At 26.7% G+C, this 26,038-nt stretch overlaps 1 protein-coding gene across 3 annotated transcripts in view; it reads left to right on the plus strand.

Moving 5' to 3' along the window:
• Window positions 1-26,038, plus strand: part of Fhos (Formin homology 2 domain containing) — a 510,750-nt gene that overhangs the window by 476,770 nt on the left and 7,942 nt on the right. For 2 of the 3 annotated variants that reach the window (XM_075373283.1, XM_075373284.1), the window contains 8 exons: window positions 8,134-8,294; window positions 10,346-10,528; window positions 11,591-11,710; window positions 12,656-12,790; window positions 15,507-15,649; window positions 15,856-16,123; window positions 20,214-20,343; window positions 20,585-20,752. In XM_075373283.1, the coding sequence (XP_075229398.1) occupies window positions 8,134-8,294; window positions 10,346-10,528; window positions 11,591-11,710; window positions 12,656-12,790; window positions 15,507-15,649; window positions 15,856-16,123; window positions 20,214-20,343; window positions 20,585-20,752 (1,308 nt within the window). The remainder of the gene's footprint in view (window positions 1-8,133; window positions 8,295-10,345; window positions 10,529-11,590; window positions 11,711-12,655; window positions 12,791-15,506; window positions 15,650-15,855; window positions 16,124-20,213; window positions 20,344-20,584; window positions 20,753-26,038) is intronic. The other variant, XM_075373282.1, reaches the window with a different exon arrangement.

Raw genomic sequence — 26,038 nt, forward strand, 5'->3', positions numbered from 1 at the left:
TAATATAGCTAGTTAATGAAATAGAATTTAAAGCTTCTGTCATTTCTCAGAATCATGAATCAGATTAGTAAAACAGTAATTACTTTTAATAATATAAAGAATTACTTTATATAAGTTATTAACATATTATTACTATTGTAAATAATAATACAGTGAAAATCAGTCATAAATATTCAATAAAGGAATCAGTTCATTTGCTAATATTAGTTTATGTTTTGATGTGCATTTAATTTACTACTCATTAAGTGGGTAATATATCAAAACTTGTATATTAATTTTTCATGTTAAGTTATATTTTACATTAGATTAGATGTTATATTGAATAGAAGTCCATAGAAGTACTTGAATAGAAGGACCAAATAATTTGAATTTTTTCAAAGCTGTGATAGGAGCTTTGAAAAGCTCCTATTCTCCTCTTAGATTCTTTTATAGTCATAGAACAGTACTACCCTCATTGAGCTCTAATAAAGAAGTGGCTACTCTGCCAGCTGGAAGGCGGTGTTATATGATCCTATAGATGGAACAAGGGCAACAGATGATCCAATTTTCATGACAAAAGGAAAAAAGGAATAAAATTATAAGGAAATGGCAGGGATGAGTAAAGTAATATTTAGTCCACATGACTGTCTCTGATTGGGGTATTTTTTTACACTATAATCAGTTACGGAATGATTATAATGAAATCAGTTTTATACCAGACAGGCCTAAAGTCACTATCTATTGTAAAAGTTATTATTTGAAAACAAAACAAAAATAAATTGAATTCATAACTAACACTTTATTGAAGCTAGATGATTATTTATTACACTGTTTCTCGAATTGTTTTCAATTTTTGTTGATATATTTCTGTAGATGACCTGTGACACTTAAGCATACTTGTTTGGACAGTCGTGTATTGGAATTTATTTCTTCAAAAGCTTGTTGAATATCATCTTCAAGTCCTCAATTATTTGTGATTTTGTAGCATAGACTTTATCTTTAACAATTTCCCAAAAGAAAAAATCCACAGTTGTAAGGTCTGGAGATCTGGGTGGCATTTCTATTGCCCCTTGCCATCCAATAACTCTCCCACTAAATAACTCAACATTGTTTCACACAGCTGTTGTGTTATGGGGTGGGGCTCCATCACGTTTAAAGTAAAGTAAGTTGAAGTTGTCGTAGTTCATTTGTAGCCCCAGAATGGCATATGTTCCCAACATTTCCAGGTACTTCTCTCTAGTTACTATTCCATCAAAAAACCAAGACCCAATTACTCCACAATATTAGATACCACCCCAAACGGTAATACCAGATTGATTTAGCTGCCTCTCAAAAACAATTTATGATTCTATGAATACCAATAGGTACAGTTGTGTCTGTTGATGTGGCCTGTTAATTTAAAAGTTGCCTCATCACTCCAAATTATCTTAGAAAACAACTCATTATCACCTTCTCTTACTTCATTTAATATTATCTTGCAAAATTGAAGCCTAAGATCAGGACCGTCTTCCAATCGTGTATGAGACCAGGTATGTAGCTTCGTTTCATCACTTAATGATGGCCTACCTGACCTGGGGCAATCTGCTGCTGATGCATCTTTCTCAAAATATTTTCATAAATTGTTGACAGCCTTCTGTGTTGGTGGAGCAGTGTAAAAATGATTATTCCACTCCTTTATTATCAAATTGTTGACAGCCTTTTGTATTGGTGGAACAATGTTGAAATGATTATTCCACTCATTTATTATCAAATTATAAGCATCTTTGTAGATGGATTTTGAAGCAAAAACTCTTTCTTCATTAGTAAACATCTCGCAACAATGTGCAATGAACATAATAACAGCTATATACAGCAGATATATGGTTGAATAGCAGTGCACTTTGGTGTTGTGTCAATAACTATCTGATGAAAACAAAAGGTAGTAATTTAAAATCGTTGGGAAGATCACAAACAGCATTATCTTAATACTTACAATGGGTAGTGACTTCTGGCCCACTCGGGATATTACTGTATAATAATAATAATAATAATAATACTAACCTATTGTTAACACCAGTTTATATATGATATTTAGTCATTAATTACATCTTAAAACATTAATTCTTGTTACTAAAAACAATATGATCTATGAGATCTCTTTGGTTCATAGTGAGTAATATGATATCCATCAGTTTCCTTCTTGACCTTCCTCACTATCCTAGGACTCTCTGGACTAAAAGACCATGAAATTTGTGATGTTCATATAGGCAACATTTTTGCCCGTGGCTGGTAGATTAAATAAAATTTTAGGAATGAGATGCATCTAAGGTAGAAAACAGAGTTCCACAGGCAGACTTGCTATCCCGTGGAACAAAAATAAAGAATTTGTTGCTCTGCTACTACTACACCAACTACCAGCATAGTGAAACAGTGTTGATAGGGTAGGCTGGAAATGATCAACTATATAAACCAAACATTTATTTATAACCAGCCTATATAGCTTACATTGTGCGTATAGATGTTCCCAGATAGGTATAGTAAGGTTCGTTATAGTAGACTAGCTTCAGTGGACTTCTTCCTCCCTGGTATCAGATACCAAACACACTAGCTTGTGTTGGAATTCTTTATTATTTATAAATTGCAAGATTGTCTTTAAGATCATGGAATGTTGATTGATTTTCTTTGATTTGATCTAGGATGAATTAGAAACACCTATTCTGTTAAAACCATTATCATTTTAGGCATACCCCATTAATATTTATCAAAAAAACCTTAAAATCCACCAACACGCTTGGTTGTTAATTTTGAGAATTGTTATGTTACTTTTAAAAATGACATGTATCTCATTTCAGGTCATCTACAACTGTACTGTTGTTGAAATCTAACTGAGCATTAATATTTTAATTATATAAAAACAAATTAAAGTATTTGTTGCATTATAATTATATTTTTTAATTTAATTATTTTTATGTTTTTATTTTGCCTGCTAATTGGAAACAGTTGAAGCTAATAAAGAAAGTTGCAAAATTTGTATATTCTCATTTAAAAATCAATATATTTCAGCTAAGACTATGGAAACAATGTTTTAACCAGTATACCATAATTAATAATAGTAGAATGTTTTTCACTGTATTTTATTTTAGTGATTTCATTAACATTTCTATAAAATTTTCATGAATCATGTAATTTTTTTAACAAACATTTATTCATATTTTATTTTAAGGTCTATTCAAGTGCATTCATTGTAAATTATTAATTCTGGCTAAACAAATTTTTTATGTGTAGCTAGTTTATAATTATAATAATGCTTTTTTACTTATATATTTACTGACAGTAAAACATATCATTAATATTAAATTCATTTTTTTCTTTTTTCTGGAAAAATGATGGATTTTATAATTTTTTTATTAATAATGAAGTTAGCAGTTAGCTTATTATAAAAAAAAAAACGAGTAACATAATTTAATGGTATATTAAATATGTATAATTTTCAATAAATAATCTTTTATAATTTTGGAAATTTGTTGTGTTATATGTTGGTTTAGTGATTTTTTTTTTTTTTTTTTTTTGTTAGAAATATTGTAGATTTTTAACCAGTGTAGAGAAAATAATAGAACAACTGTACACTTATTTATTTGCTAAGTCCCTTCTTCATTTAATATCCATCATTTTTCTTGTTTTAAACTGATGCTCTATATAATTAGTACATCTTATTTCATTTATTTTTGCCTACATATATAACAATAAACATTATTCTTCGTAGGTTATATTTTTTTTTGTTATTTTTAAAAATAATATGCATTGTGATTAAATTACTCTCTGTGGATAATGTTTTAGATTCATTCCTTGATTAAAAAAAATTTTGATTGTCAACTCTTATTTTAAATTCTTTATACCAAATTTCTTGTCATTTTTACCATTATAAAATAAAATCTTAATATCCAAATGGTTGAGTATTCATTACAAAATCAGTATTTTTTGTTACTCTTTTTGATATCTTTAAGTCCATCATATAAAATAAATTAATTCCCACAATGAGACATTTTCAATAATTTTTCTAAAAAGAAGTTCTAGTTTCAAAATTATTATTAATTTTCTAAAACAATTTTATCTATTTATTGTATATTACGCACTAGTGTATTCTATAGACATTTATTTCTAAGTTGCATTTTATTCATAATTTGAATAAAATTATGCATTTTATTAAAGCATCAGTTTAAATTCATGTAAATATTGTTTGTACATTTCAGGCTTTATTTAGGATATCTGCTTCTGTTTACTAATATTTTTGTTTTATTTCTCTGCCCTGGGGTCGTGTTTCCGCAATCTGTATTTATAGGAGGTGAGTTGATTCTTCAGGCCCATTTAAACATTCAAAACCATCATTTCTTGTTACATCTTCATTTGTTTATAAAAAAATAATAAATCTGTTATTTTTCTATAACTAAAGTATTGTGAGTTAAATTCAAGTATTAATCAAATATCATCTGTAATCTTCATATAACTAAAAAAAAAGTAATATGGTTTTTATTAATTGTTAAAACAAATATTTTATAACTCTTAATACCTGAGGTGGTGGTTTTGAGATTACATAAAATATGTAATACCATCAATGTGTCGTTAGAAATCTTTTTGTCAAATTTCATCGGTATAAGTTTACTTAGTCCAAAGACATTAAACAAAATAAATGTCAATGTTTATAAAAATCCAGATGCAGAATTACATCATTAAGTTTTCCTCAAGTTTTGGACTCATGAACTACAAAATTTCAAAAAATGTAAAAAAGTGCCTAAATATGTTGAATCATTGCAGTACTTCCCTTTTAATTTTGTATATTATAATTCTATTTTATTCTGTAGTTTCTATATTTTTTTATACTATTCTGTAGATTATTTGGGTAAATAAAAATCTGATATCAAAATATATTTTAAAAACTAAATAAAACTTTATTTATGTTGGTCTCATTCAACTTGTAATAATATTTCTGAGTGAAAAATTAAAACAGATTTATTGTACTTTGCTACATTTCAAGCGGTGTCAGAATGGTATAACAGGGTGAGCATGATTCTTCCATATCAAAGGTAGAGATCTAGTTGTAGTAGTGTTTATTAAATTTAAATCCATTAGTTCCTTAGATCTGTTGATCAGACATCACTTGTAATTTGTCTTTAATAAACAGTAAATCCTGGCTTGATAAACTTTGGGTTAATATATATAATTTTAGAGATAACTGTTTATGGGTTCTGATCGAATAAAGCTATATTAAATATTGTGGAGACTTTCAACCTGTCATAAAATTTTCTTACTTATAGCAACTACGAAACAGTATTTAAGTATAATCTCATGCATTTTTGTCATTCAGTTTCACTCTGCATTAATTATTTTTTTACATTTTCTCTGCATTAATTCACTAGTTTTAGGGTCTTGATAGTAAAAAAACTCTTGCAGAGATTTTGAACAGTTACCTCTTTTTGGTTAATGATAATTTCAATTTTTATCATCAATTTTTTATGGTAAATAGCTAGAAGTGATGGTTTTTTTAAAGCAGTTTATTTGTGTGTATTTGTCCTTTAAATTTAAGATTAGTTATAGAAAATAAATTTGCTTATTAATTGATAGAATTAACAATTTTTATTTGCTATGATCATTAGACATAAAATTTTCTTTGTAGACAAGAATAATTATTTAAATTTTATCATGTAAAATATTTGTTTTAATTTATAGTTCTTTTAGATTATAGACTTCTGTTATTATTTTGTTTTTCTAATGAAAGTAGCTACATTCTAGGTGTATTATTTTTCTTAGAAATTAGTTCTTTTTTTAATATGCAAGCTGTTTTTATAATAAATGTCATTGTTATAGCTTGTGTTAGAGCACACAAAGAGTATATTTGCTGTCCATAAATCAAAGAAATGTATAATTAGAATGGGTGTGTGTGTGGGGGGGTGTGTGTGTTTAAACACTCAAAAAGAAACAATTACAGAAATAATTTTTAGTAGGATAAAATTAAGTTATAAATGTTCACATCAGTTTTAAATTAGTTAAAATATTATGGCATTCCAATCATTTGTGTCTGTCTATTAACATTTATGTATTTATATTTTTCAACCATTTATCACAAATTGGGTTGCATGTGGTACTTTGCATGGGAGAAAATTTAGTTGGAAGGTGCTGGATAAAAGAAAATTAACTTGTCATTTATTTATTTATGCATTGTGATTGAAATAAGCTTATATATAGGTGGCATAAAACTGTCTTCTAGTTTGGACTACCTTGTTAAGATTAAGATATTAGTCAGTTTTTTGTCATTACTTATATTATTTTAACTAATGATATGAGGAAATGATTGTTGTTTAGTTTATTTGGTGATGGGATGAAATTTCTTTTCAGTAGTTATGTAATTGCTGTTTCTTTTTAATTGGATTCTAATTGGGCTGGTTTTCTGGTTTTGAAGAAAATAAAAATTATTATATTACTGAAATTCCATTTACTTGTGAGGGAAAAGTCAATATTTCCATTACAACCATTTTATTTACTATGTTTATTCATCAAACTTTTTATCTGACATTGTAAATTACTTTTAAATGTTAATCTTTTCATAATGTTTCACTACTTCTACAGTGGTTATAATCATAAATTTATTATTAATTTTTCTATTAACTTACATGTTGTAAAAAAAAGTTAGTATCGAATAAAATGCAGAAAGGTGTTTTCACAGTGCTCCGTCATATTTGATATTATTACATTTATTTGTGTTTGTTTCCATTCCTTCTTTGGCCATAATTTCTTAAAACTTATATTTTTTCCTTAGTTGGAATAATGACTGATAAGTTGGTCCATCTTTACTTATCTTTATTTGTTTATTTTTTAAACATTTTAATGTAATTTATTGGTTGAGGTCATTGATAGAAAAAACATTAGTTTTAATTGCATTTTTTATGATGGTTTACAAAACTGTTGACAGATAAGGGTTTTTTTTTTTGTTAATCATTTATTTCTTCAAAACAAGTGTGAAGATTGTTGTTTTTAATAATTATTATAAGTTGTGTAATGAAATATAATTTATTATCCTGAATGACAAATATTTTTTATTTATAAAACTGTAATTGAGCAAATAAGTTAAATATACAACTAATATATGTTCTCTTAAGTGTGTACATAAGCACACATGTTTTATTAAATATGACTCGCATATTGAGTTTTTCTTAAATTTAATTTGTGTAATCAAATATAAGTTTTAATAAAATTTCAAAAATATTGTAATATCCATTTTAGATTCTTTTAGAAATCTAAGATTATATTTTTTTGTAAAGTTGTGAATTGGAGTTATAATAAATTAAGATAATAAAACATCTTGCTTTCCCATACTTTTTTTTTTACAAATTATTGATAATTTATATTTTTAAAAATCTACCAAAGAAATTGCTTTGAAAGTTATATTAGGTGTCAACTACTGTTACTTATATATGTTCTTTTTCTGCACAGTAGGAAAACAATTTTTAGATTAACGAATGCCAAATTTTACTAATTATTATTGAAAATTCTCTGTCATGATAGACAATTCACTTATTTCAATTGATTTCCAATTGAAATCTTCTACCACATTTGTAGAAGATAGTTTATTGTTAAAAGACAGCTCTCAATCACATATCACCAAAAGTGCACCAAAACCTGTTGCAGTATGGTTAAATTACAGTTACTGAAAATTTTCTAATTAATTCTATCAGAATAACTTTTTTATGAGAAAAGGTGATTGTTGTAAGATTATGTAATAAATTATAAATGAGTCTGTGCACTTCTAAAGTTTAATGTCATGGATGTATTTGAATCATTCTTCTATTGCATTTTGTAATAGGTTCTCATTAAAATTAAACAGTTCTGAAAAAAAAAACTTTTTATTACTAGTAGTCTATGTAGATAACAATATTCTCAGTTTTCTCTATTAAATAAATATTTTACCACATTTTTTTAATTACCCCAAAAATGTTTATTTAATTTCTACTCTACCTATAAAAAAATTCATACTCTTAATTATTTTGCTTGATTATGTATATGGTCTTTTTTTTTAATTCATGAGATCGAATGGAGATCATTTATAAAATATGTCTTTTATTCAATTATCTAATCTAATTTTCTTTACTTACTGTTTTAATATAATATTTCAATAATTTATATAGAAACAACAAGAACTGAATAAGAACAAAGAGATAATCGTCCTGGATCCAAAGAGATCTAATGCTATCAACATAGGTATGACTAAACTTCCTCCACCACGTTCTATCAAGACTGCTATACTCAAGATGGATGCGACTGTTATGAATAGAGAAGGCATAGAGGTAAAACTGTTTGATTATTTTTGTTATTTTAGTTGTATTTTTATTTAAGTGTATCATAACAGTGATGGATTATACTGCACAATAAACGGATTACACCATAATTTATATTTTAATTAGTACAACTTAAATGATTAAATTTATTTGTTCAAATATCTATAGATTATAAAACTAAATATTTTATTTAAATGTATAAAATCTAAATTTTTTTAAGTGGCTGAAACTGGTTTTTAGGGCGGCTTGATTTTCTTTGAGAAAAGTTGACAGAATAAAGTCTATTTATATCAGTTAGATTCTAACGCTTCCTGTTCCGCAGTTCTATTTCCCAGACACCATATGTTTGTTGGGTTTTAAATAACAATACATTTTGGCTTGATAAACCTAGGATAAAACACAGCTACAATGCAGTCACTCAGAAACAAGTAATGCATCTTACCCTGATTTTGAATGAAGTTTCACCAGATAACCTGAAAAGCCTTCCAGAATATCATATGAACCCTTAGTCACATGACTAAAAGTTGTAATTAAATTATAAAACTGAAATAAGTATATATAATTATATTAAAAAAATTGGTTGCCATTAACATATAGATTAAGTAACATTTAACATGTTAGTGGTATAGCTGTTCAGTTATATTATGTGCTGTTGGCATCCTTAGTAGAATGGTTTTATAAAGGTCCATAAAAGTCGTATCAAATTCCTCCTACCTAAGGAACATAAAATCTAATTACAAAATTTTATGCATACAATATGTAAGTGGATACTGATATTATTACATGTACTTTTATTACGTAACATAGACTTTTAATTACATACTCCAGTTATTTATTTTCTGATAAAGAACATAAAACATTTTGCTTTCATATTACATAGTCAGTGTCATGAATGAAGGTCAAAACTTATCACACTTTGTAATTAAATCTGACAAGATCTACTTTAGCTTAAGTACAAACTTAACACAACATTCTTTATTCTTGTATTTAAATTTGTTTTTAAGATAAACTCAGGAATTTGACTTTTAGATCAGCTGGTCCTAGATTCAATTCTTGGCAAAGATCTGGCTTTTTTTTTTCTTTCACCTACATTTCATATATTAATCTTCCTTGTTGATGTATGCTTAAGCTTGTTCAAAGTCGTAATAAGAATAAAAATGTTTATAATTTTTTGTTATAGTTTTATTAGATTTAAATTTCTTGCTAATTTAACATTGTTTCTTATATATTTTATTTTCTTTACTTATTCTCATAATTTGTAAAGGAATGTGTTGAACAATTTAGTAACTTTTTTAATAACTATTGTAATAAAAAATCCCCTTACCAAAGAAATTATAAAATTGGTGAAATTATAAAAATGTGCCTAACCATAATTTGAAAATGATATTTGTCAAGTTCAATGAGAAGTCAACATCCTGATCAATTTTATCTCAATTAGAAACATGTAATGATAATTGTTGAATGCTTAAATATTTTGTTTTAATCAATAGAATGTATCATTTCAGTCAGTCTTTTTTCTTGAATTTTAATATCAAACCTGTTCTTACAAATTTTAATTTTTTACCAACTTTTATTTATTTTTTCATGTCTTTTAAGGAAATTTAAAAAATGTAAGAAAAATATTTACTGTAAATTTACATTTAAGTTAATTTTTAAAAAGTACTGCATCAGTTATTTTTCATTAATATTAATAGTTGATTAATTTATAGAGTAAAAGTTTAACGAGTATTAGTAACTTCAGGATGGTTAGTAAATGCTTGACAACAATTCATTTCATGATTTGCAGACAAAATCTCTATTAATTTGGATTCAGGAAGACGTATACAGTCATATCCTTCAAATATGAGCTTAGAAAATCTAAGAAAAATACACATTAAAGATAAAAAGTATGTGTTCTAATTGTAAAGATATATTTAAGTAATTGGCTGAGTAATAATAAAATTTTTGTTACAAGTTACCCAGAAATATTGGTAATATTTTGTTAGTTTTAAGATGTTAAATAATATGATCTCATTTTATGATAACTAAATAAACATTTATATGTTCATTTTTTTAAACAGAAACTTTTGACAATGTTACCAAGCGAGGAAGAAAGATCAAAGATTCAAGAAGCACAAGCTACAAACCCAGATTTGCCATTGGGTAGTGCTGAACAATTCTTATTAACATTAGCATCAATTTCTGAACTAGCTGCTCGCCTTAAATTATGGGCATTTAAACTAGATTATGAAAATTGTGAAAAGGTAAGATTTTTCATAATAAAATTGTAATATATAATTATGGTAATTTGTATGTTACAGTTTATTTTATGTTCATTATTCAAGGCTTAAACTTTTTTTTTAATTCTGTTAAATCATTTTTTTTTACTGTACATAGTAGAATTTTTGAACGGAAAATTCACTGAAAGAAATAAAAAAAAGTTGATGATACCATTTGTTACTTATGATAAATATCATTTGATCTCACCTTTGAGACTTACAACTTTGGTCTCAAATGTAGGACTTAAAAGTATACACCTTTGGTCTCAAAGACTAAGTCTTGGATAGTGGAAAGTAAGCAAAGTTAAATTACGTACTACGATATATGGAAAGAATAGTAAGTAAGAATTAAAAATCTGTTTTTCTGTAAGATCATGTTATACAAATAAAATTAATTTTATTGTTAGAAATATTATTTTATTATTACTATTTTCTATTATTGACTAAAAATAGTAAAAATAATTTTTATAATAGAAAGATTCTTCTCCCTGTTTCATTCTTTTTTTACAACTGTGATGTGTTTAAATAAACTTTAGGTACAGAAGTATTAAGTCAATAAACCACATATCCCTAAAATCTGATAGTTCTTTACTACTGAAAACTTCTCGGGGAGTAACAATCTTTTTTCAGTTTGGTCGTAAATTAAGAAAAATTGTTAGTTAGATATCTTGGTGCTTGGTACAAATATCAACAAGCCGCTAACAGTAAATACAAGAATAGTATAATCACAAAATTGTCATTGCTAGCAAATCCTATCCATTTTATTGGTAGTATGAGGGGAAATGTCTGGCACCTGAAATCAGGACCAATTGACTGAGGGAAGGAAATTTATTAAAATTTTATTTTAGTGTTAATTATCTAAAATATTATCTTTAAAGACAAAGTCAATTTTACTATTCACTTTCAAATTGCAGCATTTAGAGAGAACTGTTATAAAATTCTTGTTATAAAAGCAATAGAAATTATAAAGTAAATTGTCTTAATTTATTTATTTACTCCATTCACTGAGAATGTCATGTAATATTATTTCTTAAAATTTCATAACAGGAAATTGCCGAACCACTCATGGATTTAAAACAAGGAATGGAAACATTAAAAGCAAATAAAACTTTTAAAGCAATTTTAGGAACTTTACTTTCCATAGGCATCTTCTTAAATGGAAATGAGGTAATTTTTTTGCTATATTTATTTTTTATAATTAATTGTCTAAATTATATATAATGTTATTACACGTTTACTAATTTAATAAAAAAAGAATCTTTATATAAAGTTGTTGACTTACCATGTGTAGTTGAAAAAAAAAGAAAAGAAAAATAGACTTTTTCTTCTTCCCTTGTGAGTTCTCAAAAAAATTGTTTTTTTATGAATAGAGTATATATATATTTGGTGTGTGTGTGTGTGTGTGTGTGTGTGTGTGTGTGTGTGTGTGTGTGTGTGTGTGTGTGTGTGTGTGTGTGTGTGTGTGTGTGTGTGTGTGTGTGTGTGTGTGTGTGTGTGTGTGTGTGTGTGTGTGTGTGTGTGTGTGTGTGTATTAACTAATTTAAATATCAACTAATAATAACCATTTTCACAACATGAAGATATTCATTTCAGAAAAATCTGATATTAGCTACCAGAGACAAAAAATAAGTCTTTCCATATTGTTATTTGTGTGAATCATATTAAGACATATTCCATTAAAAAGTAAATGTAAGACAAACTAGTAAAAGCTACCAACCAGGTTGGTCTAGTAGTAAACATGTCTTCCCAAATCAGCTGATTTGAAAGTCGAGAGTTCCAGCATTCAAATTCTAATAAAGGCAGTTACTTTGACATGGATTTGAATATTAGATCGTGGATACTAGTGCTCTTTGGTGGTTGGTTTTCAATTAACCACACATCTCAAGAATGGTTGAACTGACACTGTACAAGACTACTCTTCATGTACACTCATACATATCATCCTCATTCATCCTCTGAAGTAATACCTTAACAGTAATTGCCGGAGGCTAAGCAAGAAAAAATACTAGTAAAAGCCAAACACACAGCCTCCCCAAAATTATAAATAATATTGTTAATATATTATAGTTTTATTATTATTATTTTTTAATTAATATTTTGATATTTGTGTAGGTAAAAGGATTTCAAATAGAATATTTGTCTAAAGTACCTGAAGTAAAAGATACTGTTCATAAACACTCATTACTTCATCACCTATGCCATATTGTGATGGAGAAATTTCCTGATTCAACTGATCTCTACTCAGAAGTAAGTTAAATTTAGGTATATTATTTCATGTTACAAAAATTTGATAAACTACTTTTGTGGAAAATTAGAAGAGTTTATTAGATCCATTTACATTAATACTGAAATCATACAATTCCTTAAAAATAATAATATATAGTAACAAGAAACTAAGATTTAATGACATTATGAAGGCATTTAAATTGCATTGATAATATATAAATACTAGGGAAAGTTATAGTGAAGAAATATGCTAAAGATTATATATAAAATGTATTTAATGGAACATCATTAACAACACTTCATGTAAAACCAATAAAATGTCATTCACGGTACACAGAGGAGGATAAATAAAAGCAGGTTATCCAATAGGGAAACTTGTGAAGATAAAATAGTTAAAGACTATACATATTGCAGTATAATTTAATTAAATATTTAAAAAATGTAATAAAACATTTTTCTGTTGTTACATTCACATCTACAGATCACAAGGAAAGAATTTATATTTAAATTTCTTTATTTTATTTTGTTTACCTACCACTTAATTGTTATTGTTGTCATCAAATTTGCTGATAATTAATTTTCTATTATTTTAATTTATATTTAGAATAGTAAATTTTATTATGTAATTAATCGCATGAAACTGAAATGGAGCTGTACAGGTGGCACAATGATTCTTGATGCTTAGTACCATGGCAGCAAGAGCTGCAATTTGAATCATTCTACTATCCTTCTAGCGTAACATTTACTAACAGCAAATGGGCCTTTGTTAGATGTATTGTGGATTGCAGAACACAATTTTTTGAAATTTTAATCCTCTCAATATATAGCTAATATTTTGAACATTATTACATTTTTAGATTTAATTTGATTTAATTATATGTATATATATTTTAATTAATTTCTGATCATTTAATTAATATCTGATCATATGTTAATAATAACATATTTTTTTATCACTTTGAAAAATGCAACAGAAATTACAGAGGCGCTCATGTAAAGCTGGGAATTGTAGACCTACACATAAAATTGTATAACATGCAAATAAAAATATATTACCTTCATTGAATGCTGATGTTCCATTTTATTTTCAAACAGATATTCAAAAATTAATGTGAGATAGCAATTAAATACACTAAATAATGGAATTGGAAATTGCAGCAGAAACTAATTATTTTTAAATGTTAGGAAAAAATAAAACTATTTTAATTAAAGAGAATGAACACCAATCACTTTGCAAGTAATATTAGGTATGCCTAAGTGAATAGCTATGCATTGCTGAGTGATTTGCCAGTCACTTTGAAACAAATTGCCCATCATTTTTCAATGTTTCTCATCAGTCACAGAAACTGGTCGTCCACTGCAAGGTACATCCTCAATTGTCACTTTAACAGTTTCATATTTGTGTAATTGTGTCGTCCACCTATTCATAGTACTCCTGTCAACAGTTTCACTATCATAAACCACTTTTAAACAATGAAAAATATTCGTAGGATTCACATTTGCTGCTTTTAAAAATTTGATCACTGCGCACTGTTTTAACCGTGATGACATATTGCCCGTACTCGACTCAAAAACCAGTAAACAATTTCAATGCATTGCAGGTTTGTAGAGGAGGATTTTATCTATCATGTCCTGCCATGCCCAACTTGATAGTACCTTTTGTCTCCATGTAGCATGCTATTGTGCAGAATTTATCAGCTGAGCCTCGTATATTGTCAAACAACTATAATATTAGTTAATTTATCATTTTGTGTTTGTCTGCTGACGAATTATAATACTCGCTGAGAATAATCTACATTTTTATAAAATTTAAAATTATACCATAACATTCCTTTTTATGGCAAAACACTTAATCATTTATAAAGTATAAACAGCAGAATTTAAAAATATTTAAAAGTAATCCATAATAGCATCCAGTAACACAATTACATCAGCAGGTCAAACACAAAATGATAAATTAACTAACATTACAATTGTCTGACAATATATAAACATAATTTATAATCTATTGTTATTTTACTTTGTTAAAAATAAACATGGACAAGCCAAGCATTATAACACAGGAAAAGAGTCACCTTTTTTAGAACCATATCAAGAAACAGTGTATGTACATTGTTTACTATATGCTCATAGGTTCAAATACAGCCAGACCATGCAAAAATAAATAATTACCCATAATCCTACGTTATCACTTTCTTGTATAATAATATCAAGAAAGCAATTTGCTTTCTGCACATGAAAACTAAACTGAATGTTTTCAGTTTGAATAACAGACACTGTAATAGTCTTCTTAGTCCAAGCTTCAAGATTCACTGTGGCAGCTGTACTTATTTAAGTTATAGCTCCATTTATAGCAAGATAACAGTTTGGCTATTACTTCCATAATATCAGCTTTCTGGTTTTCATTATTTCCCCAGCTTTTACACATTTTACCAATTTGAAATTTTTAATTATAAAAAATTTAAAAGAAAATTATGTGCACAACTAATAAAATGTACTTTCTGTTATTATTGAATGCAGTACAGAATGAACAGAAGCTGATTCAAAATAAAATTATATTTAACTGTAAATGATTTGTGCTATATACATTTTGTTAATGTTTAATATGCTTAGTTTTGGAATAGTTATAATGAAGTTGTTAAACTGATCTTACAAAGCCAAAAATGACAAGAATAATATGTTTTTTTTTTAAATGTCAGTATTAACATTTATAAACAATTTGTTATTTTATTTTTAGATTGGAGCAGTTACAAGAGCTTCTAAAGTAGATTTTGATGAACTAGCATCGAATATAATAAAAATGGAGCAAGAATGTAAAGCATCATTTGATCATTTGAAAGTCATTGCCAAGCATGATGGTTCTACAAATATGAAAGTCAAGTATGTATTATGATTATTTTTTTTTCAATTTCTACAAAAAAATTAAACAATAGAATTACATAATCGTATATTAAATTAATTCATTACATTTGTTTTTTTGTTTTTTTTAATGGAAATTAGATTATTTAGAAATCAGTATTTATACAATAATTTACATCTATTTATGTATTTTATATTTTTTTAATAATTTTTATAATCCTTTTTAGGATGTCAGATTTTCTAGCTGACTGTGCAGAACGAATAATAGTACTTGGAAAAGTTCATAGACGAGTTATTAACAGATATCATAAGTTTTGTTTATGGCTTGGTATACCACTTCATAGAGTACATGCTAATAAACCAAATGAACTCTGCCGTGTTATATCAGAATTTGCTCTTGAATATCGAACTACTAGAGAGAGAGTACTTCAGCAACTAGAAAAGAAAGCAAGTCATCGAGAGAGAAATAAGACTAGAGGAAAAATGATAACTGAGGTAAATATTCTTATCATATTATCTTATTTTACCTGATTTTTATTTATTGGTTTAAAATTTATTTTTTCTTAGTTTTCAGTGCCTTATAAAGCATCAACATCAAATTTCGAAATTGAATACTTTCCTGTACATTCTTCCTTGAAATTGAAATGTCTTAATTAGTTAGGACTTCAAGATTTAGCAGCATGTGATTTAGGCCTTGTAATTTACTAAGAGTTCACAGCTATAGTATAATTTTCTTATGCAAAAATAACCATCAAGAGGAGGTTATCTGCTGTTTGTGAATAGGGCACACTAGGCTTACTCATGGATGTCTGATGACTCAAACAGATGCACCAGTTTGTGCTTGCTGCAACTGCCAATTGATAGTGCATCACATCCTTGTGGATTGTATCTGTTATGCAGCATTTTGTCGCAAGTTTAAGCTGGGGACTAACATTTGAACTATTCTAGGGGATGATGAAATGTTTTTGTCGTTTGTTTTACAGTTTCTTAGGGCTATCCGTTTTCGATAATTTAGATTACTGTAGTATCTTCAGCTATTCATGCCAATTGCTGTATAGCAGTATGAAATTTTAGTATTTTGATTGTGATACAAAATGTGGTATATGCTTATTTATTACAACAAATATGTCATGCCCAAGCAGTGATAATGCCAAAGTGTTTTTCATCTAGAAAAAACCAAAAGAAAAAAAAACCTCAATAAATCTTACAAGTTTATAAAACACCAACAGATGCATTTAATTAAATAATTAATTGGCCCTTATAATTGACCTTGTTTTAGAAATTATTTTTGAAGATTTTTAAATTCCTGTCTTAAGTTTGTTTTTGATCTACATGATTATTATATATTTTCCCTGGAAGTATTCTTGTGTTAGGAAAGAAGAGCCTTACAGATGAGAGGAAATCCTGCTGTTATTAATATTTAAAAATAGATACATTTTTAAAACTTTCAAAAAATTTTTTTTTAAATATAAGTATTGTTACAGTTGATAGCAACATCTCTTTTTATACATAATCAAATTTTAAACACAACAAAATAGTGCAAGATTTCTTCAAAATCCTGTGGTTCACCTGATTTGTTTTGCTTGTATGCTGGTATTAAATTTAAATTTGAGTGATGTTCCACAGTTTTTAATTTTTTCTGTAATAAATGATTGTTATTTTCATTCATAAGTATTGGAGAAGAATCTTTTTGATTCTTAACTTTGTCTGGTCAGTTCAATTGAAGGGAGTTGATAGTCTCAGTTGCCAGTCTCCATGATAGAATGATAGCATCTGGTCTTCTATAGATAAATGTCCATGATTCAAATCGTGTTCAGCCTTGACAAATTTTTGTCTACTCTTTCTTTACTTCGGGAATAAGACAAGAATGGCTATTCCAGAAACCATTGTCTCTGAGCTCAACCAACATCTCTCTAACCAGTACCTCTATATTTACCTTAGAATCACAAACTAATCCATCCTTTCCAACCGTTGACATCAATTATTTTTGTAATGTTTAATTTTATGTTCTAACATAAAAATGTTCAAATTTATAGATATCTTGATTTCTTATTTTATCTCTTAATATGCATCAAATTTTGGTCTTAAGAACTGCATTTCTAGCCTGTAAATTATTGTATTACTTTTTTAGAGACAACAAATTCTTTATTATCGTATCATCAACTCTAAATGATATATCACAGCCCAGGTTTTTAAAATTTGATTGTTATTTTTAATTTATAGTATTCACAAGCATTTTGGAGTTTGTATAGTCCTTTTTCAAATATTAACTTTTTTTCAATAATTACATCATCTACTTACAAAAGAATATTAACAGAAATTATTTTATATCCCATTCTGATGTAAATTTCCATTTGTGTAATGCATTTTCAAATATGCATAGAGTAAATAAAAGAGTACTGGGCTTTTAAAGTTATTTGATATCAAATAATTTCTTTAACCTCTTTAACTCATAATAATGAATCACAAATAAAATTAAAGAGTAACTCTTACAGTTTTAAGTGTTTAATGTGAGCTTCTTTCATCACATGGCACACATCCAATCAATAGATGAGTTCGTCCCATATTTAACCAGCATGTTTGGAGTAACAGAGTGACAGTTGCTTTAATCCTGTGTCTAAAATTTGGTAGATCAGTAGGTAGTGGAGGCACATACATAAGATTTTTTATAAAACTTCAAAGGAAAATATCACATGGGAGTTAGACCGGGTCACCTTAGAGGCTACCCCAAACAAGCTCTGTCATAGAGTCCATGCTGACTGATCCAGTGGTTGGGAAAAATGTTATTCAACCTATCCAGTACAGAGTTATGCCAGTGAGGAGGTGTACCATATTGTTGCCAAATAAAATTCTCTGGTCTACCTTGCAGTTGAAGAAAAAGCCATGTACAGAGCTTATCCAAATAAGCAAACCTGTTATCCCTACTCCAGCAAAAAATAACAGCCAGTAAACTTGTCGTCAGGATATTGCACAAAAATCATTTAATCTAGGTGAATCAATTTGCATTATAAGAGTTCATGGGAGTTTTATGACACCCAGATACAGATATTATCAGTGTTCTTTTCCACTAAGATGAAATTTTGACTCATCACTAAACACAATACGATCAAGAAAGTCATCATCTTAATACTGCAACATTTCAATTGCAAAGTCGGCATGCACAGCTTATTCAGTAGGCTTCAAAGCCAATAACAGCTGTAAATGGTATGGATACATATATAAGGATTTCCTTACAACATTCCACATTGTCATCACCTGCACTGCTGTTTCTCAGTTGGTCTTCCTAACAGATATTTTAGGACTATGTAGGAAAGCCTCCCTGACAGTTAATGTTTGCTTTGGACATCCTTGGTTGTCCCATACCCTTCCCTTTACACAGTCTTATCAAACTGATTATACCATGGACAAATATTATTGCTATTCAGATGTCACAATTGTAACTGTAACTAAACATTCACATTTGCCATTCTGCAAAACTCTTCAGCACCATCTTCTCTAATTGCACTGTCAAGAGGAAAGATAGGGAATCTATGGTCATGGACATAACAAAAACGTTCTTTTTTTGTTTGATTCTAGTCTTAAATCAGTGCTGTACAACTCATCCAAGTGATATAACAAATTAAAACCCTAATTTCTTTTTATACACCCTTATATTACAAAGAGTTGGAAAGATATAGCTGCCTTCTCTTAAACCTTTATTTATGTCTACCTTTTCTGTTATTCTATATTCTAAATCTACCTTAATTGATGTGTTTTGACAAACCTCTTAAGGCTCTTAATTGCAAAGGGAGCTCCCTACTAACTAAAATATTTTATAATCTTCTCCTTCAAAATCTACAAATGCTAAATAGGTTCAAAATTAAATTAATTTTTTTTTTGTACTATAAAAATTTTCCTACTATACTCCCAAGCCCAAGCTTTAATTTATGTGGCGAATTAATCATTTAAAAAATATTCAGTTATTTCTAATGGTTTATGAACAAAACAAAAATTTGTGTTTTCTTTTTTTTATTCTTTACAGCTGCCAAATTCTTTATACACTTTTATTTTTGTACTGTAACACACATTTACATCGGCTTAGCTTATAATTAATTATTATTATTAATTAAATAATAATATATTATTTATTCTGTTATTATTCTTCTCAAATGCCAGATGTCTAGAGTTCACTTTATTTATTATTTGACTTTATTAGTTCCATATCTACCTACTCCTGACATGATCTATATTAACATATAACATATATGCCTATCAGAATAAAATCTGTTTATTATTACTTGGTTTTTTTTTAATAGTTATAATAAAACATTCATACATTATACTCTTGGTATATAAAGAGTGGCCTAACAATTGTAAAAAGTTGCCTAACAATTTTTCTAAAGTAATGGAACCCTATATTAAAAATGTACAATTTTGAAATAAATAATAACTTTTCTGCTGAATTTTAGAACAAAAAATGCTATTTCTTTGTTAACACGGTTATTTCATAATTTTAGTATATTTTCAAAACAAAGTAACGATTGATTTCTAATAAATTAAATGTTAGCTGATAATAAATGTTTATATATTATTTTACTCCTTACAGGTTGGAAAATTCAGAACTCAAGAAGATCGGGCTGATGCAGAATTAAGACAGTTATTAGGAAATGATCATTCAAATAAAGACAACTCTTTGACTGGTTCTCTTCCTTGGAGACGGACTAAAAAGGATCTAGGTACTATTTAACGTATTAGTAATATCCTTTGATTTGCAATTGAAAACATTACATTCTTTTATTTTTAGTTATTTTCTTTATAAAAATTTGACTAATTATTTTAAAAATTAAGAGATGCTTGAGTTTAATGAATATGCAGCTTTATTAGGTATATCAATTTAAGGTATACCATATTAGGTAAACAAAGGCATATCAAATTTTCACAATATAAATTGTAAACTTATTTGTATTTTTTTTTAAGGTCATACAGGACTTAGTCCACTGTCAAGGGAAGATGGAGTTAATGGAAATTTAACAGATGCTGATGATGAAATTCTTGAATCATTAGTTAAGACTGCTACTAAAACTCCCACCACACGTACAACACCAAGAGAGAGAAAACGAACTCGTCATGCCGATCGAAAATCACGTGAGTCATCTCATCCACCATTGCAATATGTCTGAATTGAATTTATAATTATTATTTGTAATTCAGGTTTTAATACTGTATTCATTTACCTTTCTTATAGTTATGGTGATTGATTGGAGAAGGAAATTTCTTAAGCATTGTTCCTGTTTAATTGAATAATAATGTTACTTTTTAAAATGATTAAGTAATATAATTTTTTTTTAATTCACTTAAAAATTCAAATTAAATCTTTTATAATAGCACTTTGTTAATTTTTTTCATATTTAAGTAGTTTTATTTTACAATATGCTTTTATAATATACATACCAATAATCTTTATATTGTAATTTCACTCACTGCCATTGGAAAAAAGAGTATATATTCACCAGTCCTGTAGCTTAATAGAAATGCTGAATGATGTTCAGTGTATCGCAGTTTGGTTCAATTTCCAGTTTCCACCACAAAACTTTGGCATTTTTCATTATCAATCATTCCATTTACTTAATTTTTCTCATTAAATATATCTGTTTATAATTACATAAATAGGAAAAACAATTATTGGAGATACAAGATTTAAGATTTATTTTCAATTATATCTGCCTTCATAAATGTTCTTGAAAACCATCTTCTATATTTCATTATACACTAAAATAAAGTTATAATTTTTTTTTCTTTTCTTTAAAAATGACCAAAGATTGGTTCTCATTCAAAATCTTCAGCTATGGTCTATTATAAATCTTTTCTTGAATTAATCCTTTAATGATAATGATTAATTTTATCACATAATGGTATTTGATACCTTTATGTAACAATTTTTATCAGCTTGCTGATGTTTAATATTTATGTATTTCGGTAAAAATATCTTCAGGCAAACACATTAATAGTGTATCAGAAATGCTTTCACTGGCAAATCAAAAAAATATATAATTTTTGTTAGATCAAGATAACTCAGAATTCTTTTATCAGAATTCAAGGGAACTCTATTCTCTGTAAGGTTGTTCAATATAAACAGGAATCTCAAAGTTATTATAATTTATCTATTTAGAGCAATGAGGTGATTTCTCAATCAATGGTTCTCTTTCCATGAAGTGAACTTATTCCAGTGCTCAGGAAGCTCCATAATCTCAGAATAGAAGTCTGTTTTTTACATGTCAGCCTATTCTTTCATAGCATTAATGACTTTCTCAGTCAAGAAAAATTTCTCCCCTTCTAAAAATTTCTTAAATGGGCTGAACAAATGATAGGCCAGTGTAACTAAATTTGACTTAATGGATGATGGGATAGCATATTCTATCTTTCTCACAATATTTCAATAGGTAAAGCAACAGTATGAAAATAAACATTGCCGTAGAAGAGGTAAACAAAAGAATGAACAACTCTTCTTAAAATGTATAGCAGACTTAACTATCTTTGAAAATCTGCCTTTGTATGTAAAATTTTACAATACTCAAAACTTCTTTATTCAGTGAGAACGTAGAATATTTCCAGTAAACCTCAGAAAAAAGTTGCCATTATTTTCCCAGAAGAAAATCTGCCTTTTGCTTTCTGTGTGTGAGGTAAGCTTTAATATCACCATTGATAATAAAAGCAATGATGACTTGACTCCTGTATGAAATAATGCTCTCATGTTTCATCATATAAGATTATAGTGTTTAAAAATTTTAATTCAGTCATTCAAATGTTTATTTTCCTATGAGTCATATCTACCTTGCATTCATTATAAATACAGAGCTTAAAAATTTTTGGTTATATGTACTCTCACATTAACATTACATTATATGCATTATAATTCAAGTATTCCATGAATTTTTAAATAACCAAACAGTTTTTTTAATCTTAGCAGTATTCTATGTTTACATTTTTTTTCCAGTTAGGTTTTTCATCATTGTATTAGTTGTGTGTGGAAACATGTTATGCGTAGTAACTTTGAATGTTGAATATTTCATTACATTATTTTAAGTTTATACATTTATTTTCACTTCTCCATTATTAAAAATACAATCTTTTTTTTCTTATTTGATTACTACACTATATTCATTTCAGCTTTTTTCAGGGGCTTGATAATTTTATTTAATTAATTTTAAACTTATTTATGGTTACGATTGATTAGTAATATATTGCTCATACATGTTTTCTTTTTGAAGGTATATGTTATTTATAAAAAAAAAAACAAAAAAACAGAGTGTTGATAATACTGATATACTTCAGTATTTATACAATTCAGATGGCATGTGGGTATTGTTATGATGATGGTGGCGGGTTAATTGGTGGTTGGTTTTGTCATGTTTGATATTGGTTATGGTTTCAAAATGTATAATGTTGTGGTATTATCTTGGACATAAAATGAACTGATATAATTATTTTATATAAATATGTATTTATAACTGTGTCTGTATGTATGGTGATAGATGGAGAGATATATGTGTTTATGTTATTGATATTAGTTGTCTTATTTTAAAATTAGATTTAGGATAAGTATTCATAAACTAAATGTATTTTTTATATATTAAGTCATTAAAACAGGAAAACGTTTTAGTTTTATTAAAATCATCCCTTTTAAATGTTTTATTTAAATTTTGTTGGTGATTTTTTTTATCAGTATATTGTCCAATTTTATTTTCTAAAAAAAATTGCTATTGTAATCTTTTAGCATCCCGTTAGATGTTTATATTTTCCATTCTACAATAAATTATTTTTTTTATTTACTAAATATTGTGATGATACTTCATGTCATAAGGAATGGAAAAATACATTAACTAGTTAAATGGCAAAAAAAAGGTTTTACTTTATCTGATAAGTTCAAAAATACTAAAATTAATGGAATCATTGATTGTTATTCGAACTGCTTAGTTCAGTAATATTAATCAGTTACGCAGTAAGTTAGACTCAAGACATGTCACTGTATTTAAATAAAAACAGATTGCCTACAGTTCATCTGAAAAAAATTAATTACCACTTCAGTTACTTGCATTTTATAAGTTTTTGTAGCTATAATTATAATTTTTTATAAAATATATAATAATATTTGAGTATACCTTAAAAAACTTTTTTTATAGTTTGTAAATTTTAGGGAAAGAAATAATAATATTATTTACCTTTTAAGTACATTATAGATAGTTCTAGTTATTTGTTTAGTAGAAAAGAAAATTATATTTTTATAGTTTAAGAAAACTGATAAAAATCCTCAATATATTTACTTCCTTTGACTCTCAAGTTATTTATTGCATGTACACAAAACAATTTCATTTTTAAAAAGTAGATATCTGGAAGAGTTTCCAAGATAATCAAAATAAAGAGAAGAAAAACATCAGCCAGTTCATTAAAACGTGCATTCATACACACTATTATGTAGCAGGATTAGATGAAATTAAGTGTAATCAAATACTTCATTCATTGTTTTAACTTTTAACATTTATAAATGTATCAGAAGCAAAAAGAGTCTAATTTATTTCATTAAACATTTAATGAAATTTGTTTCATTAAATTTCTCTAAAATAAATGCTTGTTTCTACATAAGAGTATTTTTTTTTTTTTAATTAATATTTAATTGAACTTTCTGATACCATTTAGTTATTAATTATCCAATTATTGTGTATTTCTGCCCTTATTTATCTACATACAATACAATGTAAAATATGTACTAATTAATTCTTTTATTTTGAATTTAATATAAATTTATACCTGTACCTCAATGAATGTAGATAAAATAGATTATCAAATGTGTTTTATTTCTAATGTTGTAAACTAATAAATTAGTTATTGTTATGATAATTTTTGTTTCTTTTATATAAATTGAAAATGTAGTATATTTTATTTAAATATTAACTTTAAAACAGTTTTAAATAATTATTAATTACTATTTAATCATTTATTACAGACTTAAATAAAGATTAAGTTCATTTACGTTTTATTATATATAAATTGTTTAAGATAAGTTTAATTTAGTTACATCTGTTCTATGAATCAATTATCATCCATTACCAAGTAAACTCTTAAAAGGTATTTAAATAAATCATATTTACTCGTATTTGTTATATGTACATAGCAATGTCAGTTACAAAGCTGATAATTTTTTGTTTTATATTTTGAAAGAATCTTTGTGAATTTACATTGCTATTTCTTTTACAGTTAACTTTGAAAAAGGTGTTCAGACTCTAAAAGGGATCACAATACATTTACAAAACAAGACATGATATTTTTCTATGTAAATGGTAGAAAAGTTTAAAGTAGATAAACTAATTTAATTACTTTGTTCTATTTCTTATTATATTTTTTAGTTACATAGTAAAGTGCAGATTAAATTGAATAAAATATTTTTTTTTATTCAATTTTGTATTAAATTTAAGAAGAGAATATTACTTATAAATAAATCCCTTTTTATGTTTTATTTATAGTTTCTTTTTATATTTGATATTAAAATACATGAGTATTTTAAATTCATATAATATAAGAAAAAAAATACATAATTATTAAAAAGTATTTAATAGTGATATTATTCTTGTTTTTAAATCTATATAAATGAAATTAATTATATTTATCATAATAATTAAGATACATCAGTTGGCTAGATCGTGCTGGCAGGTTTACACCAAACTTTCACCAATGCCCCTTGTATGATAACGATATCATATCAGTTTTCTTAAGTTTTTGTTATTGTAGATTTTCCTTAATCATTTATTATTATTATTAATATTATTTTAATTGTTTTAAGCTGAATATTATATGATTAGTTTAAGAGAAGATAATTTAATTACTGACATCGGTCAAAAAAATTTTTTAATTATCAATTTAAAATAACATAATTGTACTTAAAAATTTATTTATTAATTAACTTAAAATTATGGAGTTACTTCTTCCAAAAGATGGAACTATTGATGTTAATAAGCAACACCTTCAGAGAAATTACTGGTAGCATTGTTGCTACTGGTAGATAGCTCTGAAAGTTCGTTGGGAAAAAGAAATTCCATTATTTTAAATGTTACTCAATCAATTTAATAATTTTAAAGTTTATTTAACATTGATTAAAGTGAAGCTTGAAGTAAGTTAACAAATGCAAAATTTGTCGACTCATCAACTGTAATACAACAGTGCTTGGAATTGGGCCAAAACATAAGTATTTAAAATATTGTTAGCAATCACTTCTACATCAGATAACACTACTACTGAGTGTACTGCATTAAAAACATTTGTGACAATAATAATATACTGAAAAAATGTTAAGGTTTTTTTTTTTATAACATTCTGCGAATAAGGTAAAAAATATTTTCATGTAAATATTTTTCATGTATTTTGCAAATTTTCATGTAT

This window comes from Lycorma delicatula, chromosome 8, assembly GCF_047948215.1.
Source record: "Lycorma delicatula isolate Av1 chromosome 8, ASM4794821v1, whole genome shotgun sequence".
NCBI lineage: Eukaryota > Metazoa > Arthropoda > Insecta > Hemiptera > Fulgoridae > Lycorma > Lycorma delicatula.